At 45.7% G+C, this 21,611-nt stretch overlaps 1 protein-coding gene across 1 annotated transcript in view; it reads right to left on the reverse strand.

Annotated features, from left to right (window-relative positions):
• Nucleotides 1-1,683: 1,683 nt before the first annotated feature.
• The window catches only part of LHX6 (LIM homeobox 6), a 165,604-nt gene continuing 145,676 nt past the window's right edge, over nt 1,684-21,611 (reverse strand). Inside the window, exons 5-9 of the mRNA XM_040405878.1 lie at nt 19,759-19,859; nt 19,583-19,678; nt 18,583-18,757; nt 5,492-5,595; nt 1,684-3,847 (exon numbers count right to left, since the gene is read on the reverse strand). Of these exons, the coding sequence (XP_040261812.1) occupies nt 3,827-3,847; nt 5,492-5,595; nt 18,583-18,757; nt 19,583-19,678; nt 19,759-19,859 (497 nt within the window). The 3' untranslated portion in view covers nt 1,684-3,826. The remainder of the gene's footprint in view (nt 3,848-5,491; nt 5,596-18,582; nt 18,758-19,582; nt 19,679-19,758; nt 19,860-21,611) is intronic.

Here is a 21,611-nt window from a genome sequence, read left to right on the forward strand (position 1 = left end):
TTTATATTTAGCGGCTTTAGTAATATATATCCTTAAGGTTGAATGGTGGTTAAATGTAATTTTTTATATTTTATATTTGCTAAGTAATTGGCAAATATTCCCGGCACGCTAAGCCAAATGATAGTGGTGTATGTATTACACAGAGATGAATATAGCTGTTTATAACAGCTAATGCTAGCACACAGAGGAAATTATTTCATTTTCAACACCCAGTGCTAAATTGACTTAGTAGAAAGCTCTACTTATGCAAAATCCCATAAAATCTCTGTATAGACACAGCTTCAGAGCGGAACCTCATGTGGACTTTCAGGCTGTGTAGGCTGAATCTTCTGTGATATATACTGTACTTTTTATAATCACTTGTATCCGCCATGTAAATATTAGACTAAATACACTCCCCAGATCCCCTCAAACCCTAATCCAACCTATGTGTTTGGGTGGTGGCTGTAAGAGACCTTTGTCTTAATGTCTTTCTTATAAATTTGTTACCCATTGATAGATCTTTTGAGATCCATGACTTTCAGACCATTCATGGTTAGTTATGGTTTAATCAGGGGTGGCCTACCGGGAAACTACCTGGTGGGCCATATTTCGAGGGGAACGCCTGATCCCTCCCAATGTTCACCAGCCAGGTACATAACAACCTGACGATACTAACTTTAATTAAAGCTAGGAACATCAGGTACTTATCTACCCAGCAGTGGTGGTTGCAAATGTCTTCAGATGGCTTCTTGACACCCCCCCCCCCCCCCCAAATAGGCTGCTACTAGGGAGGTATTGTGTGATGCTAGGGCAGTATTTTGTGCTCCACTGTGGTATTTGGTTCTGCTGGGGTGATATTGTGTGCTTGCACTATTATATTGCTGACTCCCCCCCATTGTTGTCCCTTTCTACATGTTTTTTTTTTTTTCCATGGCCTCCCCTGGGTTTGATACTACAGAATAATGGCCAGTTCTTTCCATTACAGGGTAACAAACTAATTGATAGGTAGGTAGATACTGTAGCAGAAGGATAGCTTTCAGGCATTAGGAAAGCTGCTAGTCTGTCTCCAATGCACAGTATCCCAAGGGACTATTTTCCAGCTCACCTTGCCCTATGTGAATTCCATGCCAGTCATCAAGACCAATCTTTGGTTGCAAACAGTTATTAAATATGTAAAATGTGTGGGATGTAAAATGCAGACCCTTTTTCTATTCTCCTACAACCCCTTTAAGGACAGTTTCACGTGACACTTTTCTGGATTAGTATTTGTAAGCCAAAACCAGAAGTGGAACCTACAGAGAAATAATATAATCCAAAACTTTCCAGCTTTTCAGAGTTTTGGACCCATGGTTAGTTATGAATACTGACCATGTTGGCCACGGGTCCACTTACACGGCCAAATACTCAGGGAAATGATCGGAAACAAACCATTTGTTCTCCCATGTTGCTTGCTTGTTCAGCTGCATTTACATGCAGTAATCACTCCCTATGTATGGGGATGAACAATCCTTACTACGATTGTTCATCCCCACCATGATTAATTTTCTGTTGACACATTTTTGCTTGTTTCTGAGTGATCAGAGGCACATTTACACAGACCAATTATCGAGAACAAGAGTTTGTATGAATGTTCGATCCAGATCTTTGTCCAGGTATGTTCGAAATGTAAATAGGCCTTTAGTCTAGGCCTATAGGCCACTCTGGGCTATAATATATAATGTCACTTATAGGGGTTTCTTGTTACACAAAAAAATAACCCCAACATTCTACCTTAATGCATTATATAAGCCAGATGATGAAGTTCTGATTGCATATTGACTCCTCCAGAGTAATTGTGATCTGTGACCTCCATCCTATATTTACATCCTTACACAAGCCTCACAGGGAATGTCTGTAGCATCAAGTCTCTGCCTCTCCTTCCTTTCCCAGCCTGAACATCACAGATCCAAACCTGCTTGAAGCCCTGCTGGGAAAAAAAGCCATCCTAAGACACAGCATCATTGATGACATCACGTCTTCAGGGCAGGGTCCAGGAGAGTGAGCAGAACATCGCCCTGAGAAGCAAGGTCATTACTGATGTTGTGTTGACCGGGCAGAGCGTTACAAGTCTTGCCACGTCTCAGATGTAGAAGTGATATCATCAGGACTATTAGTCAGTGATAATGTTTCCTGTCAATTGATGATAAAAATTGCAAAACTGGAATGCCCCTTTAAGACCAGCCCAAGATAAGTATTGCAAAATCTACACTTTTTACCATAGGATGAAGTGTGGATTTGTATTTTGGCAGCACTAGCCTGGTAGTATGGTCTTTTATAAGATATGGGCAGAATAATAGTTGTGAAAAACAAACTAACCAAGGTAATTTCTAACAGGCTTACAAATTTCCCAGGTTTAAAAAAAAAAGGTTTCGTGGTAATATGCATTACCACATGAGATAATGATTTTGATTTAAATAAGCATTTGGGTTGAATTCCACTGAAAAATTACTAGTATTAGATTGTGTGGGATAAGCACCATATTTTGATGATAAAATCGAGACTTGTGGTATGAGCCCTGTGAGCATACATGTGGTTCTTCTTTAAATATATTAGGACAGCGCTGGAGAAGGTTACGAAGAAAAATAATAAATATAAATAAAATGGAAGCAAACTGTAAAAAAAAATTGGATCAAGGAGCTATTGATATAATTCACAGTGGTCAATAGGCAACATTGGGATGTACATTGGTTTCATATTGCAAATTAGATACTAATATCTTTCATAACTAAGTTCCACTAAAGTTGTGCTCCAATTTTCTGCTATTTATGTTTCATTGATGATGTCGCATGAACTGCTGCAAAGAGAACATAACCCCTACAAGTCAGCGACTTGGGGTATGGTGCAGAATAGAATAGAGGGGGCCCATAGCAGATATCAAAATACCCGTATGGAGCAGGGTTTTTAATGCAGGACAGAAGGACCTGGTGTCCACCTCCCCATCCCACACACACTAACACCATGACTCTGAAGAGGGGAGTCCTGCACAAATTCTAGCAATAGAATAACAAAGAGGATTGGACCATCTGGGCTTGGCTCCCTCTCTCCAAGGGCCTTATAGCAGCCGCATGGACTACCTCTATGGTCAGTATGCCCAAGGTTTAAAGAATTGTCTGCAAAAATACACCAGTCAGTTAAGAAAAATGATGAGTCAAGGAGATACACTTATTCAGAGGTAATAATTTAGGATCTACTCCGCACCCAAATAATAGGGTGATGGGTAAACCGAAAAGAAGCAGAGCACCATGGATAGAAGAATTTAAACTTTGAGACAATAGAAATTATAACTTATGATGTAGATCTGGATGACTTGCTCTGTACCAGCAACCAACCCGAAGCATTGTGGCTTGGTCATTTCAGCCTGTTTCTCTGCATGAAGCCAACCATCATTTCATGTGTACTATCCATCCTAGTTCAGCTGTAATCAACTTTCTTCTTCTGAAACTTTATCTGGTCAAGCTACTGAGGTCTCTTCATGTTGGTTTTAATTGCTCTTCCGACACAAATGCAATGGACGACAAAATCAGTCTGAGAATGGGCAGCATTCATTTGTAAGAGTATTATAATTTAATACCAATGTCAAACTCTTTCAACAAAATTGTCATGATCCGTTTCTGCTCATCCAAGAAGTCAAAGCCCATGCTCTATCCAAGGAAAATGATAGTCTTTGATGTGTACTGGCCACTTTCCTTGAAAATAAACGCCAAAGGGAACACAACGTCCTCTGTGCTGGGTGCCCATTTCAACTGAATCCTCACGACTCTTACTTAAAGGGCTGTATATCGTCACCAATGGTAGAAGATGATGTTCAATACTGAAAAAGGATTACCTGCCATAATAAAGAATACAATTATAAACCCAAAATTTATGAAGCCAGTCCCCTTATTCGTAACAACCAATCAGATTCCTTTTCAGAGGGCCTGACTGATTACTGTGGGCAACAGTTCCACTTTTTCTTTGCTCTAGTTTTGTCAAATCTCATAATGGTCCTATTAAAGGAATTGTTTGTCCGGTATTATTATTTTTATTTAAAAAAAGGGTCAGAATGACAGAATGAAAAATAAATAAAAACAATGAAATAATACTCACTGATTCCACTTTCTGGGTCCACGCCTGTCTCTACTTCCTGGTTCTTCTCAACATACAGGAAATGATTGCTTAGCCAATCACTGGTTCAGAGCAGTGACCCACCTCAGCTAGTAATTGGCTGAGTGGTCATTTCCTGTGTGTCAAGAAAGACCAGGAAGTAGAGATCTGTGGAAACCTGGGAAGTGTGAGAACAGGAGCACTGGATGATCAGTGAGGCATGAGGTTTTCTTTATGCTAATCTGACTTTAAAAAACAAAAACATTACTGACCCAGAAAAATCTCTTTAAAGAGGACCTTTCACTTGTATAAACTATGTGAACTGAGTATGCTGCCATATAGAGCGGCGCCCGGGGATCTCACTGCACTTACTATTATCCCCGGGCGCCGCTCCGTTCTCCCGTTACTATAAGTGTCATATCTGGCCAATCGCAGCGCACAGCTCACAGCCTGGGAGAAAAAAAACTCCCAGGCTGTGAGCTGTGCGCTGCGATTGGCCAGCGCTGCAGCCTAGGAGAAGGAGACGCCCACAGGACAAGGGAAGACCCGCCTACTATAACTTAAGGAGCAAAGGTACCGGAGCCTATAACGGGAGAACGGAGCGGCGCCCGGGGATAATAGTAAGTGCAGTGAGATCCCCGGGCGCCGCTCTATATGGCAGCATACTCAGTTCACATAGTTTTTACAAGTGAAAGGTCCTCTTTAAGTCTCAGTATTCAAATACCAAAATATCTGATATGACCTATTTGTTATAGCTCTAGTACATAACTACATGGTTTCTTTTCACTCTATTCTCTCCTTACTGCTGTTTGAATGGTGTGGAAAATACTATATAGAATAAGACATCAATGTACAGTGTAAGAGATGTATCATTCCCATATGCCAGAAAACTGGTGTTTAAAAGTTGAAAACCTCCAAATATTTTTGCCCAAATGGCATTTTACTAATGCCCTCATGACTTTATGAAAATGGGTCTTGGGGTGGGTGGGACCATAGGCCCTGGCAGATTTATCATCGTTTACACCAGTTACTGGGCATAAATAATGACTGAAATCTAGATTTCATTCTAGGCACAAGGACCACTGGAGGATGCATTTAATTCGTAAATTAATCACATCCTCCAGTTGTGGAGGGGATATCAAGATCATGTGGAGAAAACTGTGGTCTTGATAAATCTCACCCATTATGTCTATCGCAGATAGAACTTCCCATGACCCTTTAGGATGTATGGTAGCCACTCAAATGGTGGGCAATTAGACTTGCCAACAGGTGCTTGCTCAGCGACTGGAAATTATAACCCACCTAACACACTACACACAGTACAAATGAATCTAAAAATATGTGGCTTGAAATGAGACATCTAATATACTTCATCAACTGCACTTACCTTGTCTCCTCTGTTAGACAGTGTTGCTTCCATGTCGCTTTTAAGATGCACAGGAGGAGCAGCATAAGGGAGTCTGCAGTGCATCTGGCCACATTGTACCTGGCCTGTAAAAAGTAAATTTTTTATAATACATTATTACCATAAATTATTTGGCAACCACGCAATATTCAATGCAGGTAATACAACCAAACATTGCATTCACAAATGTACACATAATACTGTATCTACTAATGTCTCTGACTGCTAAAGAGGAACACATAGTGGGAAATTATTAGTGTTGATAGAGCACCAAAGTGCTCGGGTGCTCTGGCCGAACACATCGGGATGCTCGGGTGCTCTACCGAGCACCCAAGTATAATGGTAGTCAATGGGAGAACCCAAGCATTTAACCAGGCACCCCCTGCTTTGAAGAGTGGAGGGTGCCTGGTTCATAGAAATAGGTCAGAAAATTATGGAAACACCACCTAAATGGTTTGGGAACAGCATAGGGAGGATGTCTGGATGCATCTTGGACTCCCAGGTCGCTGCTGGGAACGATGTTGTCTGAATAGTACGCCACTTTTACAGACTGACAATAATACGCACCAAACCGAAGATAAAATCGATTTTAGAGGAAAAATTGTTAGGAAACATTATTTCCTGTATATTTACTTGTATATAAAGTGCAAGTGCTGCCAAAAATTACAAGGAAGAGGCACTCCAATACAACCTGTATATCACATAAAGGAGGCCTCATTCACATTGTGGTACAATTGTTCATGTAGTGGGGTGCCTACACTCATAAAGTGAAAGGGCTGCCAAAAATGACAAGGAACTGGCACTCCAATACACCCTTAATTACACATAAAGGAGGGCATTATACACAGCCTTGAAAAGATTTGGAGCAAGGGCCTGCTGATCTGACCATCTAAAACATTACGGGTGAGAACCTGCTGCCGCTTTGGTGACTCTAGATGACCTGGGGCCAATTGCACTTCCCCGTGACGGCGACGATCCATTCGGATGTCTGCCCTATCAACTTTCGATGTTATTTTCAGCCCAAACCATGTAGACCATGGGTAACGGGGAATTATGGTTTGATTCCAGAGAGGGAGCCTGATAAACAGCTATGGCTACCACATCCAAGCAAGGCAGCATGCGTGCAAATTACCTATTAGGTATAATTAGGTGAGGGCCTGCAGGTGAGCTGACCCTGTAAAAGATTGTAGGTGAAGGCCTGCTGGTGAGCTGACACTGTAAAAGATTGTAGGTGTTGGTTTGCTGGTCAGCTGACCCTGTAAAACATTATATGCGAGGGGACTACTGGTGAGCTGACCCTCTAAAAAATTATGTGCGAGGGCCTGCTGGTGAGCTGACCCTGTAAAACATTATTTGTGAGGGCCTTCTAGTGAGCTGACCCTGTAAAACATTATATGCGAAGGGCATATATGCGAGGGCATTATATGAGACGAATAAGCATATGTTGATATGATGGAGGAGGAGAAGGAGTAGGAGAAAAGGAATATTCAACCATATACCCTTGTTTGTGGTGGAAGGGGGGCATGGGAATACAGTGTATTCAGTACATTATAAGCAACACATTTAAAGTGCCTTTATGTTCATCAGCTTTCCTCTGGTGGAGTCGAGAAGTCATGGTCAATCCAGGCCTTGTTCATTTTTATAAGAGTCAACCTGTCAGCATTTTCAGTTGGCAGGCGGATATGCTTATCTGTTATAATGCCCCCAGCAGCACTAAATACCCGCTCAGACAAAACGCTGGCAGCAGGGCAGGCCAGCACCTCCAAGGCATAGAGCGCTAGTTCGTGCCACATGTCCAGCTTGGACACCCAGTAGTTGTAAGGCACTGAGGAATCATTGAGGACGCTGACACGGTCTGCTATGTACGCCTTCACCATCTTCCAAAAATGTTCCCTCCTTGTGACACTAGGCCGTGCATCAGGGTGAGGGTGCTGGCGGGGTGTCATAAAACTGTCCCAGGCCTTGGAGAGTGTTGCCCTGCCTCTGTTGAAACTGCTGTGTGTTCCCCTCGTCTCCCCTCCTCGGTTGGCAAAGGAACTACGTACTCTGCCGCCAGCATTGTCAGCTGGAAATTTTTGGAGCAATTTTTCCACAAGGACCTTCTGGTATTGCACCACAGGAGTGAGAGATGAGAAGTTCTCTTTGTAGCGGGATCGAGAAGGGTAAACAACCAGTAATCGGTGTTGGCCAAAATGTGTATAATGCGAGGGTCACGGAAAAGGCAGCATAACATAAAGTCAGCCATGTGTGCCAGAGTCCCAACAGACAAGACTTCGCTGTCCTCATCAGGACGATGACTCTCAATCTCCTCATCCTCTTTCTCCTCTTCGGCCCATCCATGCTGAACAGATGGAATAAACCTGCTATGGGTACTACCCTCTGTAGCAGAGGCAACCGTCTGCTGCTCCTCCTCCTCATCATCATCCAATTCGCGCTGAGAAGATGAACTGAGGGTGGTCTGGCTATCACCCTATGTACTTACTTCCCCAATTTCCACCTCTTTCACATGCAAAGCGTCCGCCCTAATTGTGAGCAGCAAGTGTTTCAGTAGACACAGAAGTGGGATGGTTACACTGATAATAGCGGCATCGCCGCTCATCATCTGTGTTGATTTCTCAGACATCCATGCCCACTTGCCGTTTGTGAAGAGCGGAAGCTGACTGGAAAGGCGATGACCATGTTGCAGCTGGTATTCCACTACTGCCCTCTGCTGCTCACAAAGCCTGGCCAACATGTGGAACGTGGAGTTCCAGCACGTGCTCACGTTGCACAACAGTCGGTGAGCTGGCAATTGCAAGCGCTGCTGAAGCGTTGACAGACCGGCAGCAGCTGTAGATGACTTTTGGAAATGGGCACACACGCGGCTCACCTTCACCAGTAGCTCAGGAAAATTGGGGTAGGTTTTGAGAAACCACTGAACCGCCTAGATGAACACGTGGGCTAGGCATGGTATGTGTGTGAGCTTGCCGAGCTCCAAAGCCACCACCAAGTTACGGCCATTATCAGACACAACCATGCCTGGTTGTAGGTTGAGTGGCGAGAGCCATAGCTCAGTCTGGTCCCTTATACCCTGCCACAGCTCTGTGGCGGTGTGCTGTTTGTCCCCTAAGCAAATTAGTTTCAGACTGTTGACGCTTCCCCACTGCAGTGCTACACTGCTTCCAGCTACTGACTGATGACTGACTGGTGCTGCAAGATGATAATTCAGAGGTGGAAGTGGAGGAGGAAATGGAGGAAGAAAAGGGGGGTTGCAGCCACTAATGTAGGTGGTTGCGGAAATTTCTGATGGAAGTAGGGCCCACAATCCTTGGCGTCGGTAGCACCTGTGCCATCCCAGGGTATGACTCGCTCCTAGCCTCCACAACGTTCACCCAGTGTGCCGTCAGGGAAATGTAGCATCCCTGGCCAAAAGCACTTGTCCATGTGTAAGTCGTTAAGTGGACCTTCCCAATAACTGCTTTGGTCAGGGCACGGGTGATGTTACACGACACATGCTGGTGTAAGGCAGGGATGGCACACCGGGAAAAATAGTTGCGGTTGGGGACTGAGTAATGAGGGAAAGCTGCCGCCATCAGGATGCAGAAAGCCTCAGTGTCCACAAGCCTAAATGGCAACATTTCCAGTGTTTGGAAAGGTGTCCATTTAGTGCTATGGCCTGTGGGTGGGTGGCTGAGTATTTGTGCTTTTGTTCAAAGGCCTGGGGTATGGACATCTGTACTCCGTGCTGGGACACAGAAGTGGATGTGCTAGCTGATGGTGCTTGCGAAGGTCCAGGTGCAGGGCGGGAGGCATCTGGGCCTGCGTCTTGGACAGGGGATTGGCCAACAAGTAACACAGGGGAAGAGGAGGCAGTGGTGTGACCTACAGACACTGATTGTGGACCCAGGTGTTCGGCCAACCTATTAGGGCGCTTTGATGCCATGTGGCGGATCATGCTGGTGGTGGTGAGGTTGCTAGTGTTCACGCCCCTGCTCATTTTGGTACGGCACAGGTTGCAAATGACAATTCTTTTATCGTCCGCACTTTCCTAAAAAAAAATGCCAGACTGCGGAACACCTACCCCTTGGCAAGGGAGATTGCCGCGAGGGGGTGCTCCGGGGAACAGTTGCAGGCCTGTTTGTTGTGGCCCGCCTTCTCCCTTTTGGCACCCCACTGCGCCTTCAAGCCTGTTGCGGTGCTGCGGATCCCTCCCCCACTGTACTGCTGTCCTCGCTCAGTTTGCCACCTTCCCAGGTTGGGTCAGTGACCTCATCGTCCACCACCTCCTCTTCCACTTCCTCACTCTGGTCCTCCTCCTGACTTGACCTAACAAGAACCTCACTTATTGACAACTGTGTCTCATCATCAATCTCTTGAGACACTAATTGCTGTTGACTTATTGGCAACTGTGTGTCATCATCATCATCCACCTCGTGAAACACTAATTGCCGTTCCCCACTGACATCTTCTTCTGACTGTGGATGCTCAAGAGTTTGGGAATCAGTGCACAAGATCTCCTCATGTCCCTCTTCAAGCGGGCTTTGCGAGAGGCCCAAATCAAGGAATGGCGATGAAAAGAGCTCCTCGGAATATCCGAGTGTGGAATCACTTGTTTGCCAAGACTCTCCATGGTGGGAGGAAGGAGGATCAGGGTGAGGATTCTGTTGACCAGACTCCTAGACTGAACTTTGTGGAAGACAGGGTGGTGCTTAACCGACTGGAAGCATTATCTGCTGCAATCCAACTGACCACCTGGTCGCACTGGTGTGACTTCAAGAGTGGTGTCCTGCGTTGCCCTGCAAATTGGGACATGAAGCTAGGTATCGTGGATGAGTGTGTTTCTTGTGCTCTGGCAGCAGGCACAGTTTCACCACGGCCTCTGCATGCACCATCAGCAGCACGGCCACTTCCCCGTCCCTTACTGCGCGCCTTGAGCATATTAAATGGTATATATGATTGCAAGTATGTCACACATACAGTAGCGCATGTTTTGTAAGTGTATGCGCAAACTGAATGTCACAGATATTTAGGATGCGCAAACGTTATACAGGAGATTTAGCGCAGGTAATGTCGCTGTCACCAGCGGCTAAGAAAAAATTACACTGAATGTCACAGATATTTAGGTTGTGCAAACGTTATACAGGAGATGTAGCGCAGGTAATGTCGCTGTCACCAGCGGCGAAAAAATAACACTGAATGTCACAGATATTTAGGTTGTGTAAACGTTATACAGGAGATGTAGCGCAGGTAATGTTGCTGTCACCAGCGGCAAAAAAATTACACTGAATGTCACAGATATTTAGCATGCGCAAAAGTTGTACAGGAGATGTAGCGCAGGTAATGTCGCTGTCACCAGCGGCTAAGAAAAAATTACACTGAATGTCACAGATATTTAGGTTGTGCAAACGTTATACAGGAGATGTAGCGCAGGTAAGGCTACTTTCACACTAGCGTTCGGGTGTCCGCTCGTGCGCTCCGTTTGAAAGGGGCTCACGAGCGGTCCTGAACGCATCCGTCTGGCCCCAATGCATTCTCAATGGATGCGGATCCACTGAAAATGCATCCGCCTGCCAGCGCTCAGCCTCCGCTCCGCTCAGTGAACGGATCCGCTCAGACAACTTTCACACTTAGAAAATTTTCAAAGTTTTAATGCAGACGCATCCGTTCTGAACGGATGCGAACGTCTGCATTATCGGAGCGGATCCGTCTGATGAAACATCAGACGGATCCGCTCCGAACGCTAGTGTGAAAGTAGCCTAATGTCACCAGTGGCTGAAAAAATGACACAGAATTTTTACAGATATTTAGGATGCGCAAACATTATACAGGAGATGTAGCGCAGGTAATGTCGCTGTCACCAGCGGCTAAGAAAAAATTACACTGCCACAGATATTTAGGATGCGCAAACGTTATGCAGATGTAGCCAGAGCTAATTGGAGTGAGGTGTCAGCCAACTGGAGTCCAATCAATGAGATGAGATTGGGGGTGTTGGTTACAGCTGCCCTGCCCTATAAAAAACACACACCAGTTCTGGGTTTGCTTTTCACAAGAAGCATTGCCTGATGTGAATGATGCCTCGCACAAAAGAGCTCTCAGAAGACCTACGATTAAGAATTGTTGACTTGCATAAAGCTGGAAAGGGTTATAAAAGTATCTCCAAAAGCCTTGCTGTTCATCAGTCCACGGTAAGACAAATTGTCTATAAATGGAGAATGTTCACCACTGCTGCTACTCTCCCTAGGAGTGTCCGTCCTGTAAAGATGACTGCAAGAGCACAGCGCAGACTGCTCAATGAGGTGAAGAAGAATCCTAGAGTGTCAGCTAAAGACTTACAAAAGTCTCTGGCATATGCTAACATCCCTGTTAGCGAATCTACGATACGTAAAACACTAAAGAAGAATGGATTTCATGGGAGGATACCACAGAGGAAGCCACTGCTGTCCAAAAAGAACATTGCTGCATGTTTACAGTTTGCACAAGAGCACCTGGATGTTCCACAGCAGTACTGGCAAAATATTCTGTGGACAGATGAAACCAAAGTTGAGTTGTTTGGAAGAAACACACAACACTATGTGTGGAGAAAAAGAGGCACAGCACACCAACATCAAAACCTCATCCCAACTGTGAAGTATGGTGTTGGGGGCATCATGGTTTGGGGCTGCTTTGCTGCACCAGGGCCTGGACTGATTGCTATCATCGAAGGAAAAATGAATTCCCAAGTTTATCAAGACATTTTGCAGGAGAACTTAAAGCCATCTGTCCACTAGCTGAAGCTCAACAGAAGATGAGTGTTGCCAGTGGCGTGCCCAGCGGGGGGCGGTGCGCCCCGGGTGCCGGCTCTGACGGGGGTGCCAGCAGGCCCAGAAGCAATGAGCGCTTCCATCAATACAGATGGAAGCACTCATTGCTGAAGCGCTGACACCCGTGACCCAGTCCCACATACTGCGGTAGGGCAGGGAGCGGAGCGCATAGTTCCCTGCCCCGCCACCGATCACCGCAATAGGCTTCAGGTAGTGAAATCAGGGCGCAGGCGCGCCTGATGACGTCATCGTGCGCCCCTGTGCCGGGACTCAGCAGCACAGTGCCGGGACTCTGCAAGCAAGTGCAGGTAAGTATTTAGCTTTTAGGGTTTCTTCCTTTCTTTTTTCTTTTATGTGGCAACTTTCGGGGACATGAGGGGGCCGGGGTGAACAGAGGACGTGTGGGGGCAAGCTTTTATTTTATATTATAATGTGGCAACTTTGGGGGACATGAGGGGGCCGGGGTGCACACAGGACAGAGGACGTGTGGGGGCAAACTTTTATTTTATAATGTGCCAACTTTGAGGGACATGAGGGGGGTGCACACAGGACGTGGGGGGAATATGGTGGGATACTGTGTGACACAGTGGGGGGGCAATTTATTATGGGAGGGAAGGCAATGTGGGGGACACTACTGTGTGGGGGGCAGTGTGGGGGACACTACTGTGTGGGGGGCAGCGTGGGGGACACTACTGTGTGGGGGACACTACTGTGTGTGAGGCAGCGTGGGGGACACTACTGTGTGGGGGCAGCGTGGGGGGACACTACTGGGTGGGGGGACTACTGTGTGGGGGCAGCGTGGGGGGACACTACTATGTGGGGGGACTACTGTGTGGGGGAAATTACTGTGTGGGGGACACTACTGTGTGGGGGGCAGCGTGGGGGACACTACTGTGTGGGTGGCAGCGTGGGGGACACTACTGTGTGGGGAGCAGCGTGGGGGGACACTAATGTGTGGGGGAAATTACTGTGTGGGGGACACTACTGTGTGGGGGGACTACTGTGTGGGGGGCAGTGTGGGAGACACTACTGTGTGGGGGGAAGTATGGGGGAAATTACTGTGTGGTGGACACTACTGTGTGGGGGGCAGTATGGGGGAAATTACTGTGTGGGGGGCAGCATGGGGGTCTTGCTATTAAGGAGGCACTGTAGGGGCCATTCTATTATTTCTGGGGACACTATACAGGGATTATTACCTGGAGCACAATATAAGGTGTTATTATTACTGGGGGCACTCTAGGGGACATTATAGCTGCTGTAGACACTATAGGGACATTTGGGGTAATTTATCAAGCTGGTGTAAAGTAGAACTGGCTTAGTTGCCCATAGCAACCAATCAGATTCCACCTTTCATATTTGACAGCTCTTTTGGAAATCCAGTTCTACTTTACACCAGTTTGATAAAGGACTCTAATTATGTCTATTAGGGTCACTATTTTTTCAGCAGTATAGTACCTGGGGCATTGGGGGGCACAACGGGCACAGTATTGGGGGTGACAGCAGGATGACACTGTGGGGACACCAGGATGGGGAGGTTGATGGAAAAATTTAGAAATCTAATGTGTCTGTGTTACAAAATCTGTAGAGACGAGATGCGGCTGAAAGAATTTCTCATAGGGGTTTAACGGAGGAGAAGAGGAAAGAGAAGGTCTACATGACAGGAGATGTACCTGGATGTAAGAGGTATGTGGTCAAGTATTGGGGGGGGGGGGTGCCAGAGAAATGACCCGCCCCGGGTGCCAAGCACCCTGGGCACGCCACTGAGTGTTGCAACAGGACAACGACCCAAAGCATAGAAGTAAATCAACAACAGAATGGCTTAAACAGAAGGAAATACGCCTTCTGGAGTGGCCCAGTCAGAGTCCTGACCTCAACCCGATTGAGATGCTGTGGCATGACCTCAAGAAAGCGATTCACACCAGACATCCCAAGAATATTGCTGAACTGAAACAGTTCTGTAAAGAGGAATGGTCAAGAATTACTCCAGGAAACGTTTGGTTGAAGTTATTGCAATTGTTATTGCATTGTTTTTTAAATCCAAGGGCTCACATACTTTTTCCACCTGCACTGTGAATGTTTACATGGTGTGTTCAATAAAAACATGGTAACATTTAATTCTTTGTGTGTTATTAGTTTAAGCAGACTGTGATTGTCTATTGTTGTGACTTAGATGAAGATCACATCACATTTTATTACCAATTTGTGCAGAAATCCATATCATTCCAAAGGGTTCACATACTTTTTCTTGCAACTGTATGTAGTGCAGTAAATCTACTCTGTTATGTGCCACTTGTGCATGGGGTGGGAGACTAGGGGCCCACCTTGATCAGGGGCCCACCGGAGGATTCCTCTGTACCCCTGTGGGCAAGTCCGAGCCTGGATGTAGCGCAGGTAATGTCGCTGTCACCAGCAGTTAAGAAAAAATTACACTGAATGTCACTGATATTTAGGATGCGCAAACGTTATACAGGAGATGTAGCGCAGGTAATGTCGCTGTCAGCAGCGGCCAAACAATTGCGCTGAATGTCACAGCTATTTAGGATGCGCAAATGTAACACAACAGATGTAGCAGAGGTTGTGTCACTGTCAGCAGCAGCCAAACAATTGTATGCAATTTAGCGGAGGTTGCGCTAATAATATATATTGCAGCCTGATAAAACAATAGTCGCGATGTTTCGGATCAGGAACAATAGCGATCCTTCCTCATGACATACACATACTGAGGAGGAGGTTGAATATATAGCGTCTCCAACTAGAAACAGGTGGACGCACTAACTACAAGCTCCTCCTCAAATGAAATTAACAACACATGCTAAAAGGCATGATGAATTAAAACAAAAGAACACACACAGCTCATGGATCAAAAATTCAATAATGTAACATCAAGTCGTGTTTCCGATTAAGTCCACTTGGTACAGTGGATCCCATTTTGAAGATCCAGAACGACTCACGGTTCAAAAGCTTCTTTTTGTAATTACCACCCCTGGATGGTGGAGTAACCCTTTCCAAGCCTTGCACTATTAAACCCTCTGTGTTGCCACCATGCACCACTGAAAAATGCAGGCTGACCGCAGACACATTCCTGGCATGTGAATGAGGGATGTCAGAGATGTGCCTGCACAGTCTAACCTTAAGGCCATTGGTGGTGCAACCAATATACTGGAGGGAACAGAGAGTACATGAGATACAATACAATAATGGTGTTACAGTTGATGTATTGTTTGATGTAAAAACTTTGATTCATGGCATAGGAAAAAACTTTCTTGCCAGGTCGCATATAAGAGCAACACGTACAAATTTTATGCCCACATTTATAGCTACCAAGACACCGCAGCCACACTGGAGGGGCAGAGTCTGTTACCCAGCGTGGGTGCTCTACGGGCTGAGCACAAGATGCCACCTCTCAAGACACTACGCCATTGGTCATCTGTTGACAATACAGGTAAGTGCCTTCTTACTATGTTACAAATCTGCGAGTATTGTGTGCTATAAGCAGTAACAAAAACAGGCAAACGAGAATGCCGTGACTTATTTGAGTTATCAGAGCGACGTGTGCGCTTGTGGTGAGTAAATAGTAATGTCTGTCTAGGTCTGGACAGGGCCTCCTTCTGGGCATATGCTAAACCGTGCTGGGAATATTGTCTCATAGAAAGGCGAGAAGCCGCAGATCGCATCTCCATGCGGCATGTTGCATCCTGAGTGCAGTTTCGTCTAATGCGAATAAACTCACCCTTCGGAATATTTTTAGCAACATGAGGAGGATGGCAAGACGCTGCATGGAGAATTGTATTGCCCGCAGTTTCTTTGCGAAAGGTGCAGGTATTAATTGAGTTGGTGCGCGTGTCGCCCTCAAGAGACAAATCCAGAAAGGAAAATGTTTCAGTTTAGGCTGTGATTCTCTTCTCTACCCCTCAACTAAATGGTTCTAGTTCAGCTAGAAACTGTATATAAGGAGATGAGTTAGAGCCCTTGGTTGCCTTCAAATAGGGACCGGTGCTTAGCAGGAAAGATTCTGCCAACCTGCATGAGTAACCAGAAGAAGATGCTGAGATGAGGATGCTGAGCCACAGACCCCGGGTTACCAGCCTGCTGACCAGGGTTCCAGCCAGACGACTGAGCCACAGACCCTGGGCCACCAGCCTTTGGCCAGGGTACCAGCCTTCTGAGAGAGAGGGACAGCTAGCTCAGGCCTTTTCTCAGCATGAAACCTTCTTTTGCCTGGGAGGAGACTGGAGAAGCCAGCTCAGTGAGTTCCTTTACTTGAGTTCCTCCAGTAAAGAAGCACACTGGTTAACTACAGACCCTGACTCTATGGATGGACTAATTTCCATTTGGGGTTCACCACGCCTTAGCATCCCTTCCGCAGAAACAAGGAACAAGCAACATGTGGTGACTACTCGAGAGAGTACTGGGCCACCCCAAACCCAACCACTGCCCTAATATTTTATTTTACTTGATGATATGATAACTTAAATTTTGCCACAAAGGGACATATATTCTTGATTTGTTAAGGAATTGTTTACACAAGAATTCTTATCATATTACAAATAGCGTAATCGCTTCATTTGGAGGGAATATGTCACCAGGACAGAGAAGGAGGGGGGTGTCAAGTGGTTCTGCTGGTCAATCAACCAAGTAGGATGTTCAATTAACATAAAGGAAGCACTTTTATTGGTCCCTGAAGTGGGAGGATGCTTTTCTTTGGAGGTCTGAAATTAGGACCAGTGGTAAAGCAAGCAATTGTAAATGTGATTTTCGCATACAAGGGACTTAAAGCACACACTTGGTTGTGAAGCAGGGTTGTCAGTAGCTGCTATTTAGGAATGCATCCTCAGCACCAGCATTAGCAAATTTAACTGGATGTCAATTTACCCCTTATGTAAAGGGGAACCGGCAACGCGAGCTCTCCTTGCAGCGCCGGTGGCATGCTGCTTGTGTGGACCGAGGACGCAGCCAGCGTCCTCGTCTCCATGGTGACGGGACGGCTGGCGCCCTCCATCCCCTAGACCAGTGTTGGCTAACCTTGGCACTCCAGCTGTGGTGAAACTACGACTCCCAGCATGCTCCATTTATTTCTATAGAGTTCTAAGAGCAGCCAAGCAAGGGGGGCATCTTGGGAGTTGTAGTTTTACCACAGCTGGAGTGCCAAGGTTAGCCATCACTGCCCTAGACAATGAGCAGCAAGGGAGCTGAGCGCCGATAGTGATAAATCGGCGCTCAGCTGCATTGAGGTCCGTGATGTGAGTCACATGACGCTGGCCACATCATATAACTCATCAGCTGGGGTTGTTTAACTGGCCACAGGTTGCCTGTGATTGGTCTTATCACACTAGCGTATTGTATATCGTGATTACTGTGCTTTTGACCTTGGCTCGTTTTGGACTTCGTCTCTGCGACTTCCTTGGTACTTACGCGACCTCTTGGCTTCTGACCCTGGCTGGTATCTGACTTTGTTATTGTTATTTCCCTTGTACTGGTGTTACCTCTTGGTTCCTGACCTCGGCTTGTGTTGACTTGGATTTAGTATTTTCCTGTGTCCCTGTGTTCCTCCTGGCTTGGACCTTGGCACCCTTGATTCTGGTTACGGTAGTTTTTTTCTTCCTTAGGCCCCTGCACGTATTTAAGCTAGGGACCAGTTGTGCACCGTCGGTTAGGATGAACCATGCAAGTAGGTTGTGATAGAGGTGCGGGTGGAGTTCAGGGCTGCACTCATCCCTACCGAACGTGACACCTTAGTATATTTTTGGAGTGTGGGAGAACATGAAAGTACACAGAAGAAACCCACACAAACACAGGAAGAACATGCAAACTCCATGCAGATGGTGCCCTCGGTTGGATTTGAACCCAAGGCCCCAACACGACCAGGCAACAATGCTGACCACTGATCCACTGGTAAGGTGTCTGTCCTGGTGAGAGGGAAGGTCTAATGTTCTTGATCCCTGCACCAGCAGAAAAAATAAGTTCCCAACCATTTCTCTGTAAAGCCATCCCAGACTACATCAGCAGAATACAGGCTGCCATTTATGTGACAAACCTATCACCTACTAGATACACAATTAGTAGAGAAGGATGTACATATGACTTGGTAGCATGAACTGTTTATGCAGTCCTATATCTACCAGAAGCTAACATCTTTATCTAGGCAGACAGAGGGAAGTTTTGATTATGAGATTTTGGTAAATTGGAGGAAATACACTGACTAACGTGTAGTGAAGTACATTCATCCATCCTAGCCTCATTAATGTACAATACGATGATATTACAAAAACGGAGGTAATGTAAAGTGATACTTACTTTCTATATATCCATGTAATGTCACCATTCTGGCTCTATCTGGACTGCTGAAGGGGGAGAAGTGAATGTCATCTGAAAGTGAAGAGGTGAGACGGGTTGGTGTAGGGCCGGGTGGAGGCACTGAATGCTGAGGCGTGTGTTTTTTATGTCGTGCTCGGCAGTTCTGAAACCAAACCTGGGGATTTTAAATTGTTTTACAAAAAAATCAGCAAATACATATTGTATCAATCATGGATGATACAAACTATGGAAACAATAAGTACCAGTGTACAATTGCTTGAGACTGAAGGAACATTGAGAAGGATATGCTGTATTGATGATTAACTAAGACATGCTATTTTATCTATCTACTATACATACATATTGGCACATTCGTCAGAACTAGAAGTTCTCATAGTTTCTTACAATGATATTGTGTCATAGATTATTTCATCAGTCAGGCCCTTTTTTTAAACAGAAGTGGGCCAGGTGATCAGCTGATTGAGTGGGACCTGGTTTCTTTAATGGTGCATTTAGACGAGCAGATAATCATTACTATCGTTAAAAAGGTTTTCTGAGATTTTAATACTGATGACCGATCGACTGAATGATTTTTCTGAAAATGCATGTTCAACACTTTGAAAACAAATAAATTATCGCTTGTCATTAATAAATTGTGGTAAGGTAGAGGAGCATCGTGTGATCTTTACTGATGTGAATGATGTAAAAGCGAGTGTTATGTAAACTATTGCTGTCTAAATACAATGAATGATCCTAGGTCAAGCAATAACCTAAAGGATTATCCACTCGTCTAAATCAGCCATAACCCCCCTGAGCTGCAGTACCAGGCACAGTCACATTTGTGTGGACCTCTGTGTGCCAGGTACTGCAGTAAGGTGGCCACTGCCCCTTAATTCTGCTGAACCCCCTCCTGAGCATACATGGGCAGCCAATTCCACAGAAAATCCCTTTAATATATTATCATTTAATAAAATTCCAGTACATGCTGCATAATACTGACCTGAATGACTCTTCTGCTTAGTCCTGTCATATCTGCAAGTTTCTGAAGTGTTTGGGCATCAGGATTATTATCCTGAGCAAACTGTGTCTGCATCACCTAGAGCAGAGAGAAGATTAGTGGCAAAGTCCGATACGTGGCTGGATAGCTGACATGAATTCCAACAGCGAACCTCATACCTGTAACTGTTCTGCTGTGAAAGACGTTCGTGCTCGTTTTGCTGGTTTGGGCTGGCTATCTTGTTCTGACGGTACTGCCCCCTCCAATGTTATGCCGTTACCTGGAAAAATACATATAGATTCTTCACTTCTCATATTTTGGTTACATAGGACCTGTCACCGCTCCTGACATGCCTGTTTTAATACCTTCATGCATTTGTTATGTAATAACAATTCTGTAGCATCTATTCTTATGGCTCTATGTTGTGTCATTCCTTTATTATTTCTACTAGAAGTTATGATTGAATTGCTAGCAGTCTGCAGTAAGGGTACAGAGGGGAGGTAACCAGGACCCCTTTAATTTTAATTATCTATGATTCACAAAACTAAATATTGTATATTCATAAATTCAGATAATCTGGAAATACGGATACATTATTGTGCATTGTGATCCACTTTACCTTGATGTTGTTATACTACAATCTCATGGAATAATGATGAGGGGTTATAGGTAGAGTTGAGCGAACACCTGGATGTTCGGGTTCGAGAAGTTCGGCCAAACTTCCCGGAAATGTTCGGGTTCGGGATCCGAACCCGACCCGAACTTCGTCCCGAACCCCATTGAAGTCACTAAAAAGGCTGTAAAACAGCCCAGGAAAGGGCTAGAGGGCTGCAAAAGGCAGCAAAATGTAGTTAAATCCCCTGCAAACAAATGTGGATAGGGAAATGAAATAAAATAAAAATAAAATAAATAAAAATTAACCAATATCAATTGGAGAGAGGTCCCATAGCAGAGAATCAGGCTTCATGTCATAGCAGAGAATCAGTCTTCATGTCATAGCAGAGAATCATGCTTCACGTCACCCACCACTGGAACAGGCCACTGTCAGATATTTTTAGGCCCCGGCACCCAGACAGAGGAGAGGTTCATTCAACTTTGGGTTGCCCCGCAATATAATGGTAAAATGAAAATAAAAATAGGATTGAATGAGGAAGTGCCCTGGAGTACAATAATATATTGTTAGGGCTCTTTCACACCTGCGTTCTTTTCTTCCGGCATAGAGTTCCGTCGTCGGGGCTCTATGCCGGAAGAATCCTGATCAGGATTATCCTAATGCATTCTGAATGGAGAGTAATCCGTTCAGGATGCATCAGGATGTCTTCAGTTCCGGTACGGAACGTTTGTTGGCCGGAGAAAATACCGCAGCATGCTGCGCTTTTTGCTCCGGCCAAAAATCCGGAACACTTGCCGCAAGGCCGGATCCGGAATTAATGCCCATTGGAAGGCATTGATCCGGATCCGGCCTTAAGCTAAACGTCGTTTCGGCGCATTGCCGGAGCCGACATTTAGCTTTTTCTGAATGGTTACCATGGCTGCCGGGACGCTAAAGTCCTGACAGCCATGGTAAGTGTAGTGGGGAGCGGGGGAGCAGTGTACTTACCGTCCGTGCGGCTCCCCGGGCGCTCCAGAGTGACGTCAGGGCGCCCCAAGCGCATGGATCACGTGATCCATGTGATCACGTCATCCATGCGCATGGGGCGCTCTGACGTCATTCTGGAGCGCCCCGGGAGCCGCACGGACTGTAAGTATACCGCTCCCCCGCTCCCCACTACTACTATGGCAACCAGGACTTTAATAGCGTCCTGGGTGCCATAGTAACACTGAAAGCATTTGGAAGACGGTTCCGTCTTCAAATGCTTTCAGTACACTTGCGTTTTTCCGGATCCGGCAGGCACCTCCGGCAACGGAAGTGCATGCCGGATCCCAACAACGCAAGTGTGAAAGAGGCCTTAAGGGGAGGTAGTTAATGTCTAATCTGCACAAGGGATGGACAGGTCCTGTGGGATCCATGCCTGGTTCATTTTTATGAACG

This window comes from Bufo bufo, chromosome 8, assembly GCF_905171765.1.
Source record: "Bufo bufo chromosome 8, aBufBuf1.1, whole genome shotgun sequence".
In the NCBI taxonomy this organism is placed as follows: domain Eukaryota; kingdom Metazoa; phylum Chordata; class Amphibia; order Anura; family Bufonidae; genus Bufo; species Bufo bufo.